The sequence below is a fragment of the Salmo salar genome, chromosome ssa13, assembly GCF_905237065.1.
Source record: "Salmo salar chromosome ssa13, Ssal_v3.1, whole genome shotgun sequence".
Lineage (NCBI taxonomy): Eukaryota > Metazoa > Chordata > Actinopteri > Salmoniformes > Salmonidae > Salmo > Salmo salar.
Window position 1 is genome coordinate 65,232,744 of NC_059454.1, and position 25,511 is coordinate 65,258,254.

Sequence of the window (25,511 nt, forward strand, 5' to 3'; positions counted from 1 at the left end):
ATAACTATTTTTCATAAAATTGTAGTTATCTTAGCAAGCTGAATTGTTTACCAGTTGCTAAGCAGTTGCTAGGGACTCTTTTGGAAGAAGCTAGCTAGCTAACGAAGAATAACAAAGAATATCTAGTTAACAAAAGAAAGAGAAAATCAGGACAGAAGAAAAAGGATATCAAAGTGAAACAGTTCTCTAAAGACACAGGAGACAATAATACAAGAAACAACACTTCTGTAGCTTGTCAACTATGTGTCTGTCTATCCCTGTTCTCTCCTCTCTGCACAGGCCATACAAACGCTCCACACCGCGTGGCCGCTGCCACTCTAACCTGGTGGTCCCAGCGCGCCACGACCCACGTGGAGTTCCAGGTCTCCGGCAGCCTCTGGAACTGCCGGTCTGCAGCCAACAAGGCTGAGTTCATCTCAGCCTATGCTACCCTCCACTCCCTAGACTTCCTGGCGCTGACGGAAACATGGATTACCACAGATAACACTGCTACTCCTACTGCTCTCTCTTCGTCTGCCCACGTGTTCTCGCATACCCCGAGAGCATCTGGCCAGCGGGGTGGTGGCACTGGAATCCTCATCTCTCCCAAGTGGACATTCTCTCTTTCTCCCCTGACCCATCTGTCTATCTCCTCATTTGAATTCCATGCTGTCACAGTTACCAGCCCTTTCAAGCTTAACATCCTTATCATTTATCGCCCTCGAGGTTCCCTTGGAGAGTTCATCAATGAGCTTGACGCCTTGATAAGTTCCTTACCTGAGGATGGCTCACCTCTCACAGTTCTGGGTGACTTTAACCTCCCCACGTCTACCTTTGACTCATTCCTCTCTCCCTCCTTCTTTCCACTCCTCTCCTCTTTTGACCTCACCCTCTCACCTTCCCCCCCTACTCACAAGGCAGGCAATACTCTTGACCTCATCTTTACTAGATGCTGTTCTTCCACTAATCTCATTGCAACTCCCCTCCAAATCTCCGACCACTACCTTGTATCCTTTTCCCTCTTGCTCTCATCCAACACTTCTCACTCTGCCCCTACTCGGATGGTATTGCGCCGTCCCAACCCTCGCTCTCTCTCTCCCGCTACTCTCTCCTCTTCCATCCTATCATCTCTTCCCTCTGCTCAAACCTTCTCCAACCTATCACCTGATTCTGCCTCCTCAACCCTCCTCTCCTCCCTTTCTGCATCCTTTGATTTTCTCTGTCCCCTATCCTCCAGGCCGGCTCGGTCCTCCCCTCCTGCTCCGTGGCTCGACGACTCACTACGAGCTCACAGAACAAGGCTCCGGGCAGCCGAGCGGAAATGGAGGAAAACTCGCCTCCCCTGCGGACCTGGCATCCTTTCACTCACTCCTCTCTACATTCTCCTCTTCTGTCTCTGCTGCTAAAGCCACTTTCTACCACTCTAAATTCCAAGCATCTGCCTCTAACCCTAGGAAGCTCTTTGCTACCTTCTCCTCCCTCCTGAATCCTCCTCCCCCTCCCCCCCTCCTCCCTCTCTGCGGATGACTTCGTCAACCATTTTGAAAAGAAGGTTGACGATATCCGATCCTCGTTTGCTAAGTCAAACGACACCGCTGGTCCTGCTCACACTGCCCTACCCTGTGCTTTGACCTCTTTCTCCCCTCTCTCTCCAGATGAAATCTCGCGTCTTGTGACGGCCGGCCGCCCAACAACCTGCCCACTTGACCCTATCCCCTCCTCTCTTCTCCAGACCATTTCCGGAGACCTTCTCCCCTTCCTCACCTCGCTCATCAACTCATCCTTGACCGCTGGCTACGTCCCTTCCGTCTTCAAGAGAGCGAGAGTTGCACCCCTTCTGAAAAAAACCTACACTCGATCCCTCCGATGTCAACAACTACAGACCAGTATCCCTTCTTTCTTTTCTCTCCAAAACTCTTGAACGTGCCGTCCTTGGCCAGCTCTCCTGCTATCTCTCTCAGAATGACCTTCTTGATCCTAATCAGTCAGGTTTCAAGACTGGGCATTCAACTGAGACTGCTCTTCTCTGTGTCACGGAGGCTCTCCGCACTGCTAAAGCTAACTCTCTCTCCTCTGCTCTCATCCTTCTAGACCTATCTGCTGCCTTTGATACTGTGAACCATCAGATCCTCCTCTCCACCCTCTCCGAGTTTGGCATCTCCGGCGCGGCCCACGCTTGGATTGCGTCCTACCTGACAGGTCGCTCCTACCAGGTGGCGTGGCGAGAATCTGTCTCCGCACCATGCGCTCTCACCACTGGTGTCCCCCAGGGCTCTGTTCTAGGCCCTCTCCTATTCTCGCTATACACCAAGTCACTAGGCTCTGTCATATCCTCACATGGTCTCTCCTATCATTGCTATGCAGACGACACACAATTAATCTTCTCCTTTCCCCCTTCTGATAACCAGGCGGCGAATCGCATCTCTGCATGTCTGTCAGACATATCAGTGTGGATGACGGATCACCAGCTCAAGCTGAACCTCGGCAAGACGGAGCTGCTCTTCCTCCCGGGGAAGGACTGCCCGTTCCATGATCTCGCCATCACGGTTGACAACTCCCTTGTGTCCTCCTCCCAGAGTGCTAAGAACCTTGGCGTGATCCTGGACAACACCCTGTCGTTCTCCACTAACATCAAGGCGGTGACCCGATCCTGTAGGTTCATGCTCTACAACATTCGCAGAGTACGACCCTGCCTCACACAGGAAGCGGCGCAGGTCCTAATCCAGGCACTTGTCATCTCCCGTCTGGATTACTGCAACTCGCTGTTGGCTGGGCTCCCTGCCTGTGCCATTAAACCCCTACAACTCATCCAGAACGCCGCAGCCCGTCTGGTGTTCAACCTTCCCAAGTTCTCTCACGTCACCCCGCTCCTCCGCTCTCTCCACTGGCTTCCAGTTGAAGCTCGCATCCGCTACAAGACCATGGTGATTGCCTACGGAGCTGTGAAGGGAACGGCACCTCCATACCTTCAGGCTCTGATCAGGCCCTACACCCAAACAAGGGCACTGCGTTCATCCACCACTGGCCTGCTGGCCCCCCTACCTCTGAGGAAGCACAGTTCCCGCTCAGCCCAGTCAAAACTGTTCGCTGCTCTGGCACCCCAATGGTGGAACAAGCTCCCTCACGACGCCAGGACAGCGGAGTCAATCACCACCTTCCGGAGACACCTGAAACCCCACCTCTTTAAGGAATACCTAGGATAGGATAAAGTAATCCTTCTAACCCCCCCCTAAAAGATTTAGATGCACTATTGTAAAGTGGTTGTTCCACTGGATATCATAAGGTGAATGCACCATTTTGTAAGTCGCTCTGGATAAGAGCGTCTGCTAAATGACTTAAATGTAAATGTAAATGTATGGCGTTGTGCTGACTTCAACGTTGTGAACAGAGCGCCCCATGGTGGCGTTTGGGTTATGATATGGGCAAGCATAAGCTACGGACAATGAACACAATTGCATTTTATAGATGGCAATTTGAATGCACAGAGATACCGTGCCATTCATGTTTCAGCATGATAATGTCACAAGGATATGTACACAATTCCTGGAAGTGGAAAATGTCCCAGTTCTTCCATGGCCTGCATACTCACCAGACATGTCACCCATTGAGCATATTTGGTATGCTCTGGATCAACAACAAAAAATGGTATAAAGAAGTATTTAGTGTTTTAAAAATACAAATTACAGTATTTTGAAAATGCAAAATACAAGATGAAGTGTAGTTCAAACCAGTGTCAAACTACATAATACTCAGAAGTAATTAAAATACGTATTTCAAATACATGTATCAGAAATATTGCCCATCTCTGGCTGCCTCAGACCACTGTTAGATGCTTTTTTTGCCCTCCCATGTCATGTAAACACAGAAGATCTCCAATAAACAAAGAATCACATGGTTTATCCACCTCTCTGTTAACACAGATAACTTCAGAACAAAGTTGACTACAAATACAATTGAAACAAACAAGAGACGTATAAAAAAAATGCTTCAAATTAAAACCGAGATGACTGCATTAAATAATAAATACAGTAGGCGATAGGCCTTTTTCAATCATATTGAAATACATTTAATGTTCAATCAACTGAGTATTTTACTACTTGTATAGGTTACTGTCTGTAATTTGTCTCAATATATTTCATGTGTAGCCTAACAAGTGGGCAATGATGTGCCAAATCTTGATTTAGTGCATTATTATAGTGGGTGTAAGCATTGTAATATTTGCAACAATAGGTGATATCTTTCTAGCAGCTGATCCTTCGTCATTTTTGTGGAATAATTCTAATGCTAAACTAAGATTTGAATGAAGAAAGCTGATACGAGAGCAGCAGTGTTTTGGGGAAATAGGGTGCTTGCATAGTGTCGCCAGCGATAAGGATAGCAGACTGCACAATAAATAACGAATATTGGTATCCATCTAGATGTTACCGTGATACAATCTACTCAATTGGGAGAACATGAATGGCAACAACACCGGAACACAGTGTCCTCCTTAGTTGTCACAACCCTATGTCAAAACACTCGTAAACCTAAATTCAATCGCTGTCGGGAAACCGGGCACAGAACAGTATGCAGAAACACAGGGCTAGATAAGAGAAGTAGATGAATAGGGCCACACTAGTACCATAGGTGGCACTGTAAGCACCTTAAGTTGGTTGCGATCGGCCAATACAAATTTGAAGAAGAAGAAAAAGAAGAAGACGAAATAGACCTTACCTACCTGTTACATCCATTCATGCTCTGTACACTGCGCGCAAGGACATTGCAACTTTATCTCTATCTGGATTGAAAGTGGAATATAGAAATATATAATGTGCAGATATAGTTAAGGGCAAAATAAATGTTGGTTTGACATCGACACAGAAGATACATGTTTTGGACACTCCAGAAAAGTGCCTTCGAAGGTGAGAGGTAACATACTTCTATATAGCATACTGTACAGTAATAGCTCATTGCGATGATGTAACGTTAACTGGCTTAGAGTAAATCGAACGTTGGTTACCGACTGGATTTAAACCTGGTTCCATGTAGAAGGACATTGGTGAACAAGACAACTACTGTTGCTATGGTACTTTTTACCCCCTCCAATTGAGGCTTTCTTTCTTGTCTTTCAGATTGTTTATAGCAACGACATGACTACAGCAACAGGTGTTTGTTTTGAGTTTATTTGATTAATGCATTAGTAAGATTCACATTGGCAGCCAGTGGATTTCCTTGTCATCCTTGTAACGTTATTTATGTAGCCTATCAAATATGCACATTTGTGCCTACCAACATAACAAGGTTCTCATAACATCGCATTGGTTGTCTTGAATATCATAACCAGAGGGGTGACACAGAGACGTTCATATTCTGTGTGTGTGTGTGTGTGTGTGTGTGTGTGTGTGTGTTTGTGTAATGCATGCACGCATCTGTAATGTATCGGTGTGTGTGTGCATATGAGTGTGTGCACGTGATCTGTTTTTGTATCATGTTCTTCATTCTCCTTTAGGGGCAGCCTATGTGTGTGTCAGTGAGATTCGGCCTTGTCTGTGTGTGTGTAGCACGTAAAGTGTGTATCTTCCACCTGTATCCAATACACATCTGTTCAACACAGCAGATCTGATTTTAGATGGAAGCTGGCAGCTCTATTGGCTGCATCTTAAGGGGGGTCCAACTCCTTTACCTCAGACCATTACTTGATGCTCTTCCTTCCTTGCTCTCTTCCAGTCTGCGTATCCATCCCTGGTGTATCATTCCCTGTGGCTGACCTCTCTGCTCCAGCATGTCTCGAGTGTCCTCCACCCCCAGGTACAGCCCCAGCTCCAACCCCCTGAGCTACTACAGCGCTTACGAGCCCACCATGAGCTACCCCCGTAGGGGATCAGAGCTTCTCCACCTCCCGTTCCCATCTTCCTCCATGTACGCCATCTCCACCTCCAGGAACCTGGGCCTCACCAGCCCCAGCCACAACCACAGAGGGCCAGAGAGGGGGAGAGCCCAGGTACCCCTCCCCAGGATCGAGGTCCCCCAGGCATGTCGGCGCAGTGAAAGCTTCAGCCGAGCCCTGGGGGCCACCAACAAATGGCGGCCGGTTGGGGAGCGTATTAACACCAATGGGGGTAGTAGGGGTCTCTCACCGACTTGTTCGGCGTACCTTATGGTGTCCACCTCGCCCTTGTCCCGCCGGCATCGCTTGGTCAGCCAGTCGGCCCTCACCCAGGACCTGGCCTCCATGGGGCTGTCGGACCAGCAGCCCTGCCCTGCCATCAGAGGACGGAGTCCAGCCAGAGCTGACTACTATGGCTTTCCCTACTGGGTCTCTGAGGTGAGTTAGTGGGACGGAAGTACTGTACATACTCTATGCATAGTTCTATACATAATTCTATGCATAGTTGAATGGTGGGTGAAGGAGAGTGAGTGAGACATACTGATACCATTATTCGTAAAAAAAAAAAAAAAAAACGTATGTACTGTGAGAGGCTGAGCTGATCTGTAGTTGATTCATAGTGATTTCAAAGGTAGACTCAGCAATATGACGTACAGTTGAAGTCGGAAGTTTACATACACCTTAGCCAAATACATTTCAACTCAGTTTTTCACAATTCCTGACATGTAATCCTAGTAAACATTCCTTGTCTTTGGTCAGTTAGGATCACCACTTTATTTTAAGTATGTGAAATGTCAGAATAATAGTAGAGAGTGATTTATTTCAGCTTTTATTGCTTTCATCACATTCCCAGTAGGTCAGAAGTTTACATACACTCAATTAGTATTTGGTAGCATTGCCTTTAAATTGTTTAACTTGGGTCAAATGTTTTTGGTAGCCTTCCACAAGCTTCCAACAATAAGTTAGGTGAATTTTGTCCCATTCCTCCTGACAGAGCTGGTGTAACTGAGTCAGGTTTGTAGGCCTCCTTGTTCGCACACTCTTTTTCAGTTCTGCCCACACATTTTCTATGGGATTGAGGTCAGGGCTTTGTGATGGCCACTCCAATACCTTGACTTTGTTGTCCTTAAGCCATTTTGCCACAACTTTGGAAGTATGCTTGGGGTCATTGCCCATTTGGAAGACCCATTTGCGACCAAGCTTTAACTTCCTGACTGATGTCTTGAGATATTGCTTCAATATATCCACATAATTTTCCTCCCTCATGATGCCATCTATTTTGTGAAGTGCACCAGCCCCTCCTGCAGCAAAGCACCCCCACAACATGATGCTGCCACCCCCGTGCTTCACGGTTGGGATGATGTTCTTCGGCTTGACGATGGTCATTATGGGCAAACAGTTCTATTTTGTTTTCATCAGACCAGAGGACATTTCTCCAAAAAGTACAATCTTTGTCCCCATGTGCAGTTGCAAACCGTAGTCTAGCTTTTTTATGGCGGTTTTGGAGCAGTGGCTACCACACTGTGACCCACTGGAATTGTGATACAGTGAAATAATCTGTCTGTAAACAATTGTTGGAAAAGTTACTTGTCATGCACAATGTAGATGTCCTAACTGACTTGCCAAAACTATAGTTTGTTAACAAGAAATTTGTGGAGTGGTTGAAAAACTAGTTTTAATGACTCCAACCTAAGTGTACGTAAACTTCCGACTTCAACTGTAGATTCCGTAAACAGCAATAGTGGGTCAATTTCCACAACAACTACGAGTGTGTAAGCACAAGGCTCAACTTCAGCTGTTTTGGTTCTTTGACTACCATGCTGTGACAGCGTGAAGTAAACCTTTGCACATGCACAGATACTGTGTGTGACTATTAGGACAAGTCTTGCATCTCGCCAATCTCAATATCTGCAGTGCTGCTCGTGGCAATGTGATTTAGCTGAGTTTACATTTAAAGGTGCATATCAGCTGCAGATAAAGATAGCTATATGACTTGGATGTTCCATGGTGGCATTGGTTACATAGGTTACTAGCTTTGCTTGCCAGGTCTCTGGGGCCGTGTTTTAATTTGACAGTGCATGCAGATTTAGTATTCTGATCATAGAGTTATGTTCAAGGAATTCCGAACACGTCATGCTTCTACACCTATATTTAAATGTGTGTCCGGATTCCCTATTCCTGCGCTATATTCAAATGCCAGGCTAAATATGATAATAACACAACAACAGCTGATGGCAGTAGCTATCTAGCCAGCTAACCTCTGTAGCTAGCAAGCAATGCTAAAGTGATTGCAAACTGGTTAGCATAACTCTAGCCAAACAAAAAAAATAATTCCCGAAATATTAGCCAGCTGGCTAGCATTTATGAGGCCAGCAAACACATTCCTCACACACTAGGAATGTATTTCCTCTAACGTTAGAATAAAAAGATAGTTTAGTGATTAGAGCGTTGGACTAGTAACCAGAAGGTTGCAAGATCGAATCCCCGAGCTGACAAGGTCAAAATCTGGCATTCTGCCCCTGAACAAGGCAGTTAACCCACTGTTCCTAGGCTGTCATTGAAAATAAGAATTTGTTCTTAACTGACTAGCTTAGTTAAATAAAGGTGCCTCTCGGTCCCAAAACACAAGTTTTCTGGAGACTTGTGGGAGGAGTCCTGATGACGTCGCCCACTGTATGCGCTTTCGGTAACCTGATTGCGTCCAGACTGAGGAGAAATCCGACCACCTTCTGAAGTGGTCAGCCAGATCTGAACACAACACCTGTCTTTTCAATGTGGTCTTCATATTCTGATAGCAGAAGTCGCATGTAAGTGTCAAGTGTAGACACGACCTAGGCTCTCAAGACACAGGGCTGGTGGTAAAAGCACACAAGGACATTGAGGTGAAATAATTTCAGTATTTGTTCAGTACTCACTGTAGACCACTTGATGGCATCCTTGCCTATGTCCAACAGAGGGCAAAGAAATACTATCTTTGACAATATAGTACCAAAGTGGTAGAGACTAGAGAGCACTGAACAACTTGAAACCTTCACACAAAACCTTCATTGACACAAACGTAATACTTTGAGTTATGTGCATTTGCGCATGTCTCTCAAGTTAGGATTCAACCCTGCATTCTAAGACACAGCAGGTTTTGATGACTGTTCAGCCACATATTTAAAAATCTCCTGAAAAGAATTACAGTCAATTGCATTTTTATTCACCTCACTGTCAGCAATTGTACTCACTGGGGAGGTGCCACTACTATGAGAATGACAAGACTGAGATCCATATGTAGGCATTCAGCCTCTGCCATAACCAAACTCACTTATTAGTCATCATAGATTGTATTTATTCTGGGTTTTATACAGTCTTTTCAATGTTTCAGTGAAATGAGTTGTGACCTTTATATCCTAAATAAGTTTAGTTGGTTTCAAATAATTAAAAGAAATGGAAGGGAGGACTGGCCTTATTCGTAGTAATGATGGGGGAAAAAAATCTATAGTTACATCGGGATATTATCTGTGATGATATATTTTAATGTGTTGACAATATTGCAATATTTTTTCTTCATAGCTTGTCATCCATCTTTTTTTTAAAGATAGAGAGCCTATTTGTTTTCAGCCATTTTATTTCCATGACTGATCAAAACTCATTTTCTCATGGCTCTCTTGCCCCTCTGCAGCAGACAGACATATGGTGAGCAATATGTTTGGACCATGGAATCGTAATAAAATCCCAGTATTGAATAGCGATACATATAGAATCGTGAGAACCGCAATACATATCGTATCGGCACCTAAGTATCGTGATAATATCGTATCGTGAGGTCCCTGGCAATTCCCAGTCCTAATTCCCATTTACAACACCATGTCTTAGCCTTTTCCATTTGGTTTTATTGAATGTATGATTTAGCCTTGATAGGAGGATTTAGTGGTAAAAGATAGGTTGATGAGCATCATGGGTCAATAGATGGGTAAACACTAAATGCCCCCCAAAAAAAACCACTAATGTAAGAGGTGGAAGAAGTCAAACCACAAAATAAGGTGCGTCTACATCATTGGTTATTGAGTGTATGTTTGTTTCTCAGTTTCATCATCCTAGATGAGAGTAGACTTATGACTATCCATATCTTCCGAGTGGCGAATGTGAGTCATGTAGCCTGATCTACTGATGTGCTGTCTTGTTTGTTTGCCAGGGTGATGATGCCTCACCTAGCAATAGTATGGTAGGTTTCCCTAGAAGGACTTTTCCCACAGAGGCTTCCCTGGAATCGTGGATATGTCCTGAATGGCACCTTATTCCCTATATAGCGCACTATTCACCAGGGCTCTGGTCAAAATAAAAGGAATAGGGTGCCATTTGAGATGGAGACCATGTGATGTATTGAGTAATACCAGGAATATTAGTCATGACTTTGGTGTTATTTCTCTCTGATGTGAGCCGAGAGAGAGTGGGTGTGATATTTCAGAGTGTATGCCTGTGGTTGAGAATGTCTTTTCAATTCTGTGAATAAGAGGTTGACCGATTATGATTTTTCAACACCGATACCGATTTATTGGGAGACCAAAAAAAGCCGATACCAATTAATCAGCCGATTAAAAAAAAAAATAATAATAATAATAATTGTAAAAAACATTTCAAACTAAAAAAAAAAACGTTTGATTTATTTATTTGTAATAATGACAATACTGAATGAACACTTATTTTAACTTAATATAAAACATCAATAAAATCAATTTAGCCTCAAATAACTAATGCAACATGTTCAATTTGGTTTAAATAATGCAAAAAACAAAGTGTTGGAGAAGAAAGTAAAAGTGCAATATGTGCCATGTAGGAAAGCTAACGTTTAAGTTCCTTACTCAGAACATGAGAACATATGAAAGCTGGTGGTTTCTTTTAACATGAGAGTTCAATATTCCCAGGTAAGAAGTTTTAGGTTGTAGCTATTATAGGAATTATAGGACTATTTCTCTCTATACCATTTGTATTTCATATACCTTTGACTATTGGATGTTCTTATAGGCACTTTAGTATTGCCAGTGTAACAGTATAGCTTCCGTCCCTCTCCTCACCCCTACCTGGGCTCGAACCAGAAACACATCGACAACAGCCACCCTCGAAGCATCGTTACCCATCACTCCACAAAAGCCGCAGAGCAAGGGGAACAACTACTCCAAGTCTCAGAGCGAGTGACGTCACCGATTGAAACGCTATTAGCGCGCACCCTGCTAACTAGCTAGCCATTTCACATCGGTTACACCAGCCTAATCTCGGGAGTTGATAGGCTTGGAGTCATAAACAGCTCAATGCTTGAAGAATTGCGAAGAGCTGCTGGCAAAAGCACGAACGTGCTGTTTGAATGAATGCTTACGAGCCTGCTGCTGCCTACCATCGCTCAGTCAGACTGCTCTATCAAATATCAAATCATAGACTTAATTATAACATAATAACACACAGAAATACGAGCCTTTGGTCATTTTTTTATTTTACCGTTATTTTACCAGGTAAGTTGACTGAGAACACATTCTCATGTACAGCAACGACCTGGGGAATAGTTTCAGGGGAGAGGAGGGGGATGAATGAGCCAATTGTAAGCTGAGGATGATTAGGTGGCCGTGATGATATGAGGGCCAGATTGGGAATTTAGCCAGGACACCGGGGTTAACACCCCTACTCTTACGATAAGTGCAATGGGATCTTTAATGACCTCAGAGTCAGTGTCACTGCCCTGAGGCATTGGGATATTTAATTAATATGGTCGAATCCGGAAGCTATCATTTCGAAAACAAAACGTTTATTCTTTCAGTGAAATACGGAACCGTTCCGTATTTTATCTAACGGGTGGCATCCCTAAGTCTAAATATTGCTGTTACATTGTACAACCTTCAATGTTATGTCATAATTATGTACAATTCTGGCAAATTAATTACGGTCTTTGTTAGGAATAAATGGACTTCACACAGTTCGCAACGAGCCAGGCGGCCCAAACTGCTGCATATACCCTGATTGCTTGCACGGGACGCAAGAGAAGTGACACAATTTCCCTAATTATAAGAAATTCATGTTAGCAGGGAATATTAACTAAATATGCAGGTTTAAAAATATATACTTGTGTATTGATTTTAAAGAAAGGCATTGATGTTTATGGTTAGGTGCAACGACAGTGCTAAATCATGACCCGTTTGGCGACGTAGGCTGTGATTCGAGGAGAAATGAACAGGCACCGCATCAATTATATGCAACGCAGGACACACTAGATAAACTAGTAATATCATCAACCATGTGTAGTTAACTAGTGATTATGTGAAGATTGATTGTTTTTTATAAGTTTAATGCTAGCTAGCAACTTACCTTGGCTTCTTGCTGCCCTCGCGTAACAGGTAGTCAGCCTGCCATGCAGGCTCCTCGTGGAGTGCAATGTAAGGCTAGGTTAGAGCGTTGGACTAACAAGGTAAAAATCTGTCGTTCTGCCCCTGAACAAGGCAGTTCACCCACCGTTACTAGGCCGTCATTGAAAATAAGAATGTGTTCTTAATTGACTTGCCTAGTTAAATAAAGGTGTAAAAAAAAAAAAAATACCGATTTCCGATTGTTATGAAAACTTGAATTCGTCCCTAATTAATCGGCCATTCCGATTAATCGGTCGACCTCTACTGTGAATGTATTCTAATGTATACGTAGGTTTGTTTGTGTCAATATTATTGTGTGTGTGTGGAAGTTTGCATTTCAGTTTTATGGCTTACATAACATGTGCAGTACCGGTCAAAAGTTTTAGAACACCTACTCATTTAAGGGTTTTTCTTTATTTTACTATAATCTACATTGTAGAAAAATAGTGAAGACATCAAAACTATGAAATAACACATGGAATCATGTAGTAACCAAAAAAGTGTTAAATAAATCTAAATATATTTTATTTTTGAGATTCTTCCAAGTAGCCACCCTTTGCCTTGATGACGTCTTTGCACACTCTTGGCATTCTCTCAAGCAGCTTCATTCCAGCTTCCTGGAATGCATGTCAATTAACAACTGTGCCTTCTTAAAAGTTAATTTGTGGAATTTCTTTCCTTCTTAATGCGTTTGAGCAAATCAGTTGTGTTGTGACAATGTAGTGGGGTATACAGAAGATAGCCCTATTTGGTAAAAGACCATATTGTGGCAAGAACAGCTCAAGTAAGCAAAGGGTAACAATAGTCCATCATTACTTTAACTTCTTATGGATCAAATCCCGTTAACGGGATCGATTTGACAACATCCGATGAAACTGGAGAGCGCAAAATTCAAAAACAATTATTAAAAATATTTAACTTTCATACATTCACAAGTGCAATACACCAAATGAAAGCCTGACTTCTTGTTAATCTAGCCACCGTGTCAGATTTCAAAAAGGCTTTACGGCGAAAGCAAACGATGCTATTATCTGAGGACAGCACCCCATCAAACAAACACATGACAATCATAATTCAACCCGCCAGGCGCGACACAAAAGTCAGAAATAACGATATAATTCATGCCTTACCTTTGAAGATCTTCTTCTGTTGGCACTCCAATATGTCCCATAAACATCATAAATGGTCCTTTTGTTCGATTAAATTCCGTCGTTATATCTCCAAAATGTCAATTTATTTGGCGCGTTTTATTCAGAAAAACACCGGTTCCAACTCACGCAACATGACTACAAAATATCTAATAAGTTACCTGTAATCTTCATCCAAACATTTCAAACAACTTTCCTAATACAACTTCAGGTATTTTTAAACGTAAATAATCAATCAAATTTAAGACGGGATAAACTGTGTTCAATACAGGACGAAAACAAAGTGGAGCGAGCTTTCAGGATCGCGCGCCCCAACCACAACAGTACACTAGACTCGACCCTCGTTCTGAACAGCAATACTTCTTCATTACTCAAAAGAAAAACATCACCCAATTTCTAAAGACTGTTGACATCCAGTGGAAACGATAGGAACTGCAAGAAAGTGCCTTAGAAATCTAGATACCCATTGAAAACACTGTCACCTCAACAACAAAAAATCCTGGATGGTTTGTCCTCGGGGTTTCTTCTGCCAAATAAGTTCTGTCATACTCAGACATAATTTTAACAGTTTTAGAAACTTTAGAGTTTTCTATCCACATCTACCAATTATATGCATATCCGAGCTTCTGGGCCTGAGTAGCAGGCAGTTCACTTTGGGCACACTTTTTTTCATCCGGACGTGAAATTAAGACATGAAGGTCAGTCAATGTGGAAAATTTCAAGAACATTTAAAGTTTCTTCAAGTGCAGTTGCAAAAACCATCAAGCGCTATGATGTAACTGTCTCTCATGATGACCGCCACAGGAATGGAAGACCCAGAGTTACCTCTGCTGCAGAGGATAAGTTCATTAGAGTTACCAATCTCAGAAATTGCAGCCCAAAGAAATGCTTCACGGAGTTCAAGTAACAGACACATCTCAACATCAACTGTTCAGAGGAGACTGTGAATCAGGCCTTTGTGGTCGAATTGCTGCAAAGAAACCACTACTAAAGGACACCAATAATAAGAAGAGACTTGCTTGGGCCAAGAAACATGAGCAATGGATGTTAGACCAGTGGCAATTTGTCCTTTGGTCTGGAGTCCAAATTGGAGATTTTTGGTTCTAACCGCTGTGTCTTTGTGAGACGCGGTGTGGGTGATTGGATGATCTCTGCATGTGGATTTCCCACCGTAAAGCATGGAGGAGGTGTTATGATGTGGGGGTGCTTTGCTGGTGACACTGTTGGTGATTTATTTAGAATTCAAGGTACACTTAAACAGCATGGCTACCACAGCATTCTGCAGCAATACGCCATCCCATCTGGTTTGGGCTTAGTGGGACTATAATTTTGTTTTTCAACAGGACAATGACCCAACACACCTCCAGGTGGTGTAAGGGCTATTTTACCAAGAAGGAGAGTGATGGAGTGCTGCATCAGATGACCTGGCCTCCACAATCCTTGACCTCAACCAAATTGAGATGGTATGGGATGAATCAGACTGCAGAGTGAAGGACAAGCAGCCAACAAGTGCTCAGCATATGTGGGAACTCCTTCTAGACTATTGGAAAAGCATTCCAGGTGAAGCTGGTTGAGAGAATGCCAAGAGTGTGCAAAGCTGTCATCAAGGCGAAAGGTGACTATTTGAAGAATCTCAAATATAATGCTATATGTGCTATTTCATAGTTTCGGTGTCTTCACTATTAAAGTAAAAATAAAGAAAAACCCTTGAGTGAGTAGGTGTTCTAAAACTTTTGGCCGGTAGTGTATGTGTGTTCAATTGAATTGTTTTTAATGCATTTCTTTAATGTTTCTTATTTTACAGCCATTCTTGGAAACCTTTATTAGTAATAAGACACATCCTAGCTTTACTGTTTCCAGAGAAACACAGCTCCTCTTCCTTTTCCTTCACTGAGAAGTACTGAGACCATGGGCATGTTCATTAGGCACCAAATAGAAGAAACACGCTGAAATGAACTGTGGGCGCTACTTGGACTTGTCCAATGAGAGAGGCTCATTTACATTTTAAAATGTTTTCAATTGTTTGCCCTAATGAATACGACCCAGGATTTTGTAGGTAATGTAATTGTCCCCAAAATAAATAGTTTCCATGCTAACTTTTTAACAGAAATCTATTCAGTTCCCACCGCTGGCTCTAAAATATCCTTGTTAAATTGATCTTGAATGGAACTCTACCATTTGAGTCTTAGCCTTCCTTACCCAGAAAGCTCTTTCCTGGAGTGACACAGTGATTGTGGAATGCGGTCAGGATAAACTGTCCTGGTATAGTATTTTGGCAAGGTGAGGTGACATCGGGAGGGAGAGAACCGGCAGGTTCAATTGTGTGCCTTGAATCACAACCAGGTTTATCCATGATTTGTGTGTGTGTGATCAAGGACATCTCACTTACGACAGTCATCTACCATCCAATCATACCTGATTCATCATCAAAGTACATGATGGAGTTACGTGGCTGTGGCATTGGACTCTGCCCAGCGCACACTTAATGGCTCTGGGCCACCCAGCAATAAGCTGTTAACTTTACCTGTCTCCCTAATGGTCTGTACAGAGCTGTACGGTTTACAAGGACGCTATCAAATCAAGGCTACAATTGCTGCTGTCCTCTGCGCTTTTCTGTGTCACGCTAGCTATATAGATTGATGTCAGGGCTGATGAGTCCTCCTAGGATGACGGCTTCTAGTCTAACCAGCTCATTCATTGTTACTGTGTCCGTGTGTGTGCGTGACCATTTACCTGCTCTTTGATGTCAATGTCCACCTCTGACAGAAACCAGAGAAACCAGAGACTGGTGAGGTCCATGTGGGTTCTAGCACGTATACAAGGAACTGCCCAGACACCTCAGTCCTCTCGCTGTCCGTCTTTCCTTCTTACAAGGAACCATTTGTGTTTACCTGACTCTTAGAAATAAGGGTACGGTTAGGGTACAAATTGTTTCCTGACGTACAAAAAGATAGATCAAAATACACAATGTACCATCCGAGGTACACATAATGATCTCACATGGTACTGTTCGGTACCTTTCTTTTTAGGTTACATGTGTGGATAATCTAGTATAATGGAACATTTTTGTACCCAATATTTTGAATGTAAAAGGTAGTCATGACATTCTACGGCGAAGGTACATTTCTGTTTTCCAGGGTACAAACATATATTTTGTGAACCCTTAATACTCTCAATACCCACCATAAGGTACAATGATGAACTTTTGCCACTTGAAATTAACTAACGGCTTTGTCACTGTGGTTATATCCTAAAAGGAAGATTTGTACTATAATCATGATCATATTTCCCAGCATGCTGTACTGCAGGTAGATTTTTAGAATTGTTTTCAATATCTGTGTTTTTGCATGTACATTGATTGATTAATCTTATGCTACACAAAGATAAATAACATACATTTTTCTAAACTAATCCAATCAGTTAGTTGGATTTTTTTGCACCTGTTACTGAAATGGTTGTTCCAGTTTCAATGTTTTAGGTAGTCTCCTCATAATGTTCCTAATTCTGGCATTCATTCTGAATGCAGGTTGCGTGCGGGCTAATAAAAATTCCAACTGTTGAATATCCTAGATAGGTTTGCAACTTTTCTAGAAATCTCAGTTGGAAAATTCCTGGAAATGGGAGGGAATAAGCAGGAACTCTGTAAAGTTACAGGAATTTTGCAAACCTACTTGCAGGCCTGATGTGGCCTGTAAACCATGAGTTTCATGGCCACTGTATTGGGGTGAATTTAGGCCTCAAAATAAGGCCTTATGAGATGTAATTTGTCATAAAGAGTTGTATTTTCGGTTGAAAACAAACGAATTGAACAACCATGTCATGGGTGGTAACTACAATTTACTCAAAGGCAAGGCACACAGGGAAATTATATTGGCGGCGTGGCTTAGTGGGTTGCTTTCAGTTAGTTATTTTTGGCCACCTTTGAGTGGAAGTGTTGTACCAGATTTTAAGTGGTCTATGATAGAGGTACATTTTTGCCAGTTACGAGGAACAAGTGGCTCTGTCACTGTGATGGCACTCTATAAAGGCTAAATGTACTTTATCTAAAGGTACGCTTTTGTACTTGTGGCCTAAATGTAAGAAAGGTACTATCTGAGGTATGAACTGGGGTGCAATTATGTTCCTATAAAAAAGGTACAAAGGACGTATCTTACAGGGTACAACTACAGTGACAAGCGTTTGTAGCCCATTAAGAACAAATCTAAACCGTTGTTTCTAGGAGTGTAGTGTTTACTTGGAAATTATCTGGTAACCACTTTATTGCCTCATATTTCCCTGCTTAAATTCCTTTTAAATTGCAGTGGGATTCAGTGAAACAAGTAGGAAATAAACCACTTGGTTTCAGGTAGTTCAACATTTTCTTAATAAGCACTAGAAAGTAACATATTCTTACTCTAACTTTCTATATTGCCTTTGTCTTTCCCTCTCTTTTGCCTCTCTCTGTTTCACACTCTCTCTTATCTCTCTCTCTCTTTCTGTTTCTCCATAAAAAAAATGCTATGAAGCAGGAAGATCATATTAGCAGAGACTGTGTTGCCATGTTCTCTAAGTTGAACTTTATGTCATGAAGTCAAAACTAATAGTTTAGATACATGAGGCGCCCTAAAGCTGCCCTATTGGCTGGCAGCAACGGCACTGACACTCACCAACCAATCAGAACCCCAGGACCACAACCAGCTAATGTTCCACCTTAAAGTGTGGTATTGTGGGAGATGACTTAGTAGCGATAGCGGTAATTGACAGCTGGCTGGGAGCGGAGAGCAGAGTGTGGGTGGTGGTGATGATGTCAGAAGACCCTGTCAGGAACTCTGGGGCTGCGTTTCAAATGGAAACATATTCCCTATATCAAGGTTCCCCAACAGGCGGCCAAGCGTAGTTTTATTTGGCCCCCCAAGTTTTAGTTTTATTTTCCATGAAATTAGTTCCAAGTGATTTTAATTTTGGAAATAGAGAGACATAGAGTGCCTTTAGAACGTATTCACAACCCTTGACATGTTCCACATTTTGTTGTGTTACAGCTTGAATATAAAATTGATTAAATGTTGATTTTTTTGGGTCACTGGCCCCAGAATGTCAAACTGGAAAAAGCAATGAAAAAATGTACATCTGAAATGTCTTGAGTCAATAATTATTCAACCTGTTTGTTATAGCAAGCCGAAATAAGTTAATTAAGGAGTAAAAATGTGCTTAACAAGTCACATAATAAGGTGCATGGACTCACTCTGTGTGCAATAAACGACGAAAAAATAAAAACATGGTGTCGGCTCGTGCACGCGCCCCAGTCTCATTGTTCTCAGATCGACCACTATCCAAATGCGCTACTGTTTTTCAGCCATGGCCTGCAAAGTCATGATTCAACGTTCTGGCGCCTTCTGAGAGCCTATGGGAGCGTTAGAAAATGTCACGTTATGCCAGAGATCCCCTGTTTTGGATAGAGATGATCAAGAAGGCCAAGAAATAGTCAGAGAGAGCGCTTCCTGTTTGGAATCTTCTCAGGTTTTGGCCTGCCAAATGAGTTCTGTTATACTCACAGACACCATTCAAACAGTTTTAGAAACTTTAGGGTGTTTTCTATCCAAATCAAACAATTATATGCATATTCTAGTTACTGGGCAGGAGTAGTAACCAGATTAAATCGGGTACGTTTTTTTTATCCGGCCGTGCAAATACTGCCCCCTATCCCCAACAGGTTAAGGACTGGGGAGTTTTTCAGGATAAAAAATAAATGGAATGGCGCTTAGTACAGGCAAAATCCTAGAGGTAAACATGGTTCAGTCTGCTTTCCACCAGACACTGGGAGATGAATTCATCAGCAGGACAATAACCTAAAACAAAAGGCTAAATCTAGACTGGAGTTGCTTACCAAGAAGACACTGAATATTCCTGAGTGGCCGAGTTACAGTTTTGACTTAAATCTGCTTGAAAATCTATGGCGAGACCTGAAAATGGTTGTCTAGCAATGATCAAAAACCAACTTGACAGAGCTTGCAGAATTTTGACTAGAATGATGGGCAAATGTTGCACAATCCAGGTGTAGAAATCTCCTAGAGATTTACCCAGAAATACAGCTGTAATCGATGCCAAAGGTGCTTCTACAAAGTATTGATTCAGGGATGTGAATACTTATGTAAATGAGAGATTTCTGTATTTTATCTTCAATACATTAGCAAAAATGTCTAAACATGTTTTCACTTTCTCATTATGGGGTATTGTTTGTAGATAACTGAGAAAATTAAATTTATAAAATGTTGAATTCAGGCTGCAACACATCAAAATGTGAAATAATTCAAGGGGTATGAATACTTTCTGAATGCACTGTATGTGATTGTTTACAAATGTAAGCAAGGTTTGAAATTATTGTTTTAGTGAAATATTATCTGTTTGGACTTCTACATTTTGTTATTTATTATGTTTCGGCCCCCCGACCAACCGCTCAAGGAAAAACTTGGCCCGCAGCTGAATCTAGTTGATGATCCCTGTCCTATATAGTGCACTACTTTTTACCAGGGCCCATAGGGATCTGGTCAAAAGTAGTGCACTATATGGGTGGTTGTACAGAAGTGCTGCAAATTGCAGTCCTACCCCCAAACAAACCTATGTAAATAAACAGTCTCCAAACTTTTATTTACATCATGATATGTTCGAATTCAACCCAAGGCAATAAAAAACATTTTTAAAGGTCCCATGCAGCCGTTTTTATCTATCAAACCATTTCTGGTAGGCATGTTGTGTAAATCAAATGATACAAACCCCCCAAAATGTATTTTAATTCCAGGTTGTAAGGCAACAAAATAGAAAAAATGCCAAGTGGGGGTGAATAATTTCGCAAGCCACTGTACTAATCTAATTAGTAGTTTGTTTATTTTTTTAACATCTTTCTAAAATAAATGCTGCCCCAACATTTGAGATCACAACCGAAACACACACATTAAAATACTGTAGAATAATTGTGACTTAAGCCACACCCCAACAAATATCACCAGGTGATGGGATTGCACCGCTCTCCAGCATGACCACATGGTGAGTATTCTCTCTCATATATATACATTCATACATACATACATACATACATACATACATACATACATACTGTGGCAAAGAAGGGGGTCGAGTGATAAATGGCAGATATGTGAGGGCAGAACTAATAAACGGGCTCTGCCCGATCACTAAAATGGCCACCCCGATCAGAACTACAGATCACAAAATGGCCAACTGCCAAAACTACAATTCCCAGAAGCAAGGGGAACCCTCAGAAGGTGGAGCCGACCCACAGATAAAAGGTCAAGAAAAACCAGGAAGAGAGAGAGAGAGAGAGGGCGGGAAGGATCTATGAACCATAGAGAAAGAGACAATCTACATTGGCTGGATTTACCGTGTACGAGCTGGACTGTTTTGGACTTACCTGTTGGCGTTTAGACCTGGACCTACCGAGAACCAGATTTGTGTACCGAACCCTGCTATCCTTGACCTTACCTGCGGCCTGGGTGGACCAGGACAGCGAAACAAACACACAGGTACTGTCATGTTTGAAATAACTTTCATTCTGGGCTGACTTTGGTGACAGTTTCCCACTTAATTTGTGACAAACGCTCCTAACTTTGAAGAGGTTTGCCACAATACATACATACATATACACATACACACACACAGTTGAAGTCGGAAGTTTACATACACTTCGTTAGGTTTTCAACCACTCCACAAATTTCTTGTTAACAAACTATAGTTTTGGCAAGTCGGTTAGGACATCTACTTTGTGCATGACACAAGTAATTTTTCCAAAATTGTTTACAGACAGATTATTTAACTTATAATTCACTGTATCACAATTCCAGTGGGTCAGAAGTTTACATACACTAAGTTGACTGTGCCTTTAAACAGCTTGGAACATTCCAGAAAATTATGTAATCACTTTAGAAGCTTCTGATAGGCTAATTGACATCATTTGAGTCAATTGGAGGTGTACCTGTGGATGTATTTCAAGGCCTACCTTTAAACTCAGTGCCTCTTTGCTTGACATCATGGGAAAATCAAAAGAAATCAGCCAAGGCCCCAGAAAACAAATTGTAGACCTCCACAAGTTTGGTTCATCCTTGGGTGCAATTTCCAAACGCCCAAAGGTACCACCTTCATCTGTACAAACAATAGTATGCAAGTATAAACACCATGGGACCACGCAGCCGTCACACCGCTCTGATAAAAAAAAATAGAACTGTTTGGCCATAATGACCATCTTTATGTTTGGAGGAAAAAGGGGGAGGCTTGCAAGCCAAAAAACACCATCCCAACCGTGAAGCACAGGGGTGGCAGCATCATGTTGTGGGGGTACTATGCTGCAGGAGGGACTGGTGCACTTCACAAAATAGATGGCATCATGAAGAGGGAAAATTATGTGGATATATTGAAGCAACATCAAGACTAAAGCTTACTTCCAAAGTTGTGGCAAAATGGCTTAAGGACAACAAAGTCAAGGTATTGGAGTGGCCATCACAAAGCCCTGACTTCAATCCTATAGAAAATGTGTGGGCAGAACGGAAAAAGCATGTGCAAGCAAGGAAGCCTCCAAACCTGACTCAGTTACACCAGCTCTGTCAGGAGGAATGGGCCAAAATTCACCCAACTTATTGTGGGAAGCTTGTGGAAGGCTACCCGAAATGGTTGACCCAAGTTAAACAATTTAAAGGCAATGCTACCAAATACTAATTGAGTGTATGTAAACTTCTGACCCACTGGGAATGTGATGAAAGAAATAAAAGCTGAAATAACTATCTATTATTCGGACATTTCACATTCTTAAAATAAAGTGGTGATCCTAACTGACCTAAGACAAGGAATTTTTACTAGGATTAAATGTCAGGAATTGTGAAACTGAGTTTAAATGTATTTGGCTAAGGTGTATGTAAACTTCAACTGTATATACTGTATTCTACACCATCTACTGTATCTTGCCTATGCCGTTCGGCCATCGCTCATCCATATATTTATATGTACATATTCTTATTCACCCCTTTACATTTGTGTGTATAAGGTAGTCGCTGTGAATTTTAGATCACGTGTTAGATATTACTGCAGTGTTGGAACTAGAAGCACAAGCAGTTCGCTACACTCACATTAACTTCTGCAAACCATGTGTATGTGACCAATAAGATTTGATATAGAAAGAGCCTATAGTGGCCTACACATAATATGGCAGAGTACAACATGGAACTAGAGCATGGACTGTGTACATTCACATATGACTGACACAATGCCACATACGACAAACATTCTGCTTGGCATCAACACGATGTGAAACAAGAGATCTGTTGTTTTACTCCCGCTGAGTCTCATTTCATTGTGTACAAAAGCTCTTGGGTAATGTCCTACACTTTGGCCACAAACTGACCGGGTACCCATGCCCAATGCTGTTGCTGTTCCCAACGTAACGGTGCCACTGTGTCAGTCTTACGTGAATGTACACAGTCCATACTCTAGTTCCATGTTGTACTCATTATGTGTAGGCCACTATAGGCTCTTTCTATACCTACATTGTATTTGAGTCCCCTTTCCTCCACTTCCCCACACAGGTGCATCCACAATGGTGCCCTATACCCTACACAGTGCACTACTTTTGACCAGGACCCCTACACAGTGCACTGCCTTTGACCAGAGATCTATGGGCCCTGGTCAAAAGAAGGGTGCAATGTAGGGAATAGGTTGCAATATCAGACACAGCCAGGGACTTAACACCTTGAGGCCATAAGAAAGTTCAGCTCAGTGGGGGGAAGGACATGTTGGTCAGACCATGTTTACTGTAAGTGAGCCTGTGTTGCTGAAAAGACCAGAGGTACTTTGTCACTTGAATTGCTACATGAAGGGACATTGCAGGACATTTTCTATGGCCAACTCCTCAGTGTCTATGTGTGTGCTTGGCCCAGGATGCATGCTCATGAATGAACTCTTCTTTCCTCCACTGTAGGTAGAGCTCTTCCTTCCTCCACTGTAGGTAGAGCTCTTTCTTCCTCCACTGTAGGTAGAGCCCTTTCTTCCTCCACTGTAGGTAGAGCCCTTTCTTCCTCCACTGTAGGTAGAGCCCTTTCTTCCTCCACTGTAGGTAGAGCCCTTTCTTCCTCCACTGTAGGTAGAGCCCTTTCTTCCTCCACTGTAGGTAGAGCCCTTTCTTCCTCCACTGTAGGTAGAGCCCTTTCTTCCTCCACTGTAGGTAGAGCCCTTTCTTCCTCCTTTGCTAGGCCTGGTTTGTTTGTTCCATACTTGTGATGTGTGGGTTGTTTTTAAAGATCAAATGCCAGCCAAATTAAAATGGAATTGTTGAGACGAAAACACACTCACGCATGTGAACGCACACACACACACACAAAGATGCAGTAAGTGCACGTTCACCTAGTAACAAGGTGAAGTTATATTTTTTAGGTTTTTCTTTACGTAATATGTAATTGTTGTACTGTATGTGTGTCTATAGTTTTGTTCAATGTTGTTAGTGTATCGAAGTTGTTTTGTCTGAAACATTGTTCCCCCTGCTGCTGTGGACCAGGTCTTTCTTGAAAAATATATTTTATCTCAATGAGAAAAACATGTATAAATGAAGGTTAAATTATTTTTTTAAATAAATAACAAAAAACTATGAGGACAAAAACACACATGCACACAGTGATGCAGGCATGCAACCAGTGACATCGAGTTTGTTCACAGAGTTTGTTGTGGACCTGTTCCGTGGCAGTCTGTGAAACACTGCTCTTGAAGAGATAGTTCACCCAAATTACAATGGACAAGGTATGACAGCAATCCATGCTTTGGTTTTATTTTCCTGGCACTGTTTCCTAATGCTAACGTTTTAGCATTTGTGGCACAAATCCCGTTCAAGTCATGCAACCCATACTAGCATTTTTTTGTGCATCATGTTCAAATCATCCGAAAGTATGTCAAATTGATTGTCACTTCTGTATTTTGGATGTTAAACGGGTGTCCTAAATCTCCCATGGCACGTATTGTAGGGGTGTTAACCCCGGTGTCCTGGCTAAATTCCCAACCTGGCCCCATTTCCATCATGGCCACCTAATCATCACCCTCATTCCTAATTGGCAAATATCACTCCTCACCATGCTAGCTGATGTGTGGTGAGCGTTCTGGCACAAATGGTTGCTGTGCATCACACAGGTGGGTGCCACACATTGGTGGTGGAAGAGGTGAGTTTCACCCCTTACTATGTAAAGGGATTTGAGTACCTCACTTAGTAGAAAGGCGCTATATAAATCCAATCCATTATGAGATGATTTGAACATGATGCGCAAAACATGCTAATATCGGTATCATGACTGGAATGGGATTTGTGCCACAAATGCTAAATTGTTAGCATTTAGAAAATAAGCCAAATGTATTATTTTTATTAACCTTTATTTAACTAGGAAAGTCAGTTAATAACAAATTCTTATTTACAATGACGGCCTACCAAAAGGAAAAAGGCCCCCTGCGGGGACGGGGGCTGGGATTAAAATAAATAAATATAGGACCAAACACACATGACAAGAGAGACAACACTACATAAAGAGAGACTTAAGACAACAACATAGCAAGGCAGCAACACATGACCACACAGCATGGTAGCAACACAACATGACAACAACATGGTAGCAACACAACATGGTAGCAGCAGTGGCGGTTCTAGACCATTTCAACTGGAGGGGCCAGTTACATTAGACGTTATTGTTGTCATATCGTTTTGCATGTGCTACGAAACTGTTGTGTTCCGCATAAAGCCGTCCCTCTAGAAAATGTGTGGGTTAAATTAGTGTTCCGCGTTGCCACTGTCTAATAACGGATGTAAAAAAAGAACGATAGCAAAAATGTGTTGTAAAAATTATTTCATACTCCACATTTAGGGGGGCCACGAGGGGGTCCAAAATTGTTGTCACAGGGGCACAGGCCCACCCAAATGATGTAAATTGAGAAGAGCGTGGGGCCTAGGATTGAGCCTTGGGGTACTCCCTTGGTGACAGGCAGTGGCTGAGACAGAAGATTTTCTGACTTTATACACTGCACTCTTTGAGAGAGGTAGTTAGCAAACCAGGCCAAAGACCCCTCAGAGACACCAATACTCCTTAGCCGACCCACAAGAAAGCAATGGTCTAATTTATCAAAAGCTTTGGC

The 25,511-nt window shown here is 42.3% G+C and overlaps 1 protein-coding gene across 2 annotated transcripts in view; it reads left to right on the top strand.

Annotated features, from left to right (window-relative positions):
• Positions 1-4,662: 4,662 nt before the first annotated feature.
• Positions 4,663-25,511, top strand: part of LOC106567574 (ubiquitin carboxyl-terminal hydrolase 2) — a 47,401-nt gene continuing 26,552 nt past the window's right edge. Inside the window, exons 1-3 of one of the 2 annotated variants that reach the window (XM_014137047.2) lie at positions 4,674-4,880; positions 5,091-5,124; positions 5,686-6,283. In XM_014137047.2, coding sequence (XP_013992522.1) covers positions 5,741-6,283 — 543 coding nt within the window. In that variant the 5' untranslated portion in view covers positions 4,674-4,880; positions 5,091-5,124; positions 5,686-5,740. Of the gene's footprint in view, positions 4,881-5,090; positions 5,125-5,685; positions 6,284-25,511 lie in introns of both variants that reach the window. The other variant, XM_014137049.2, reaches the window with a different exon arrangement.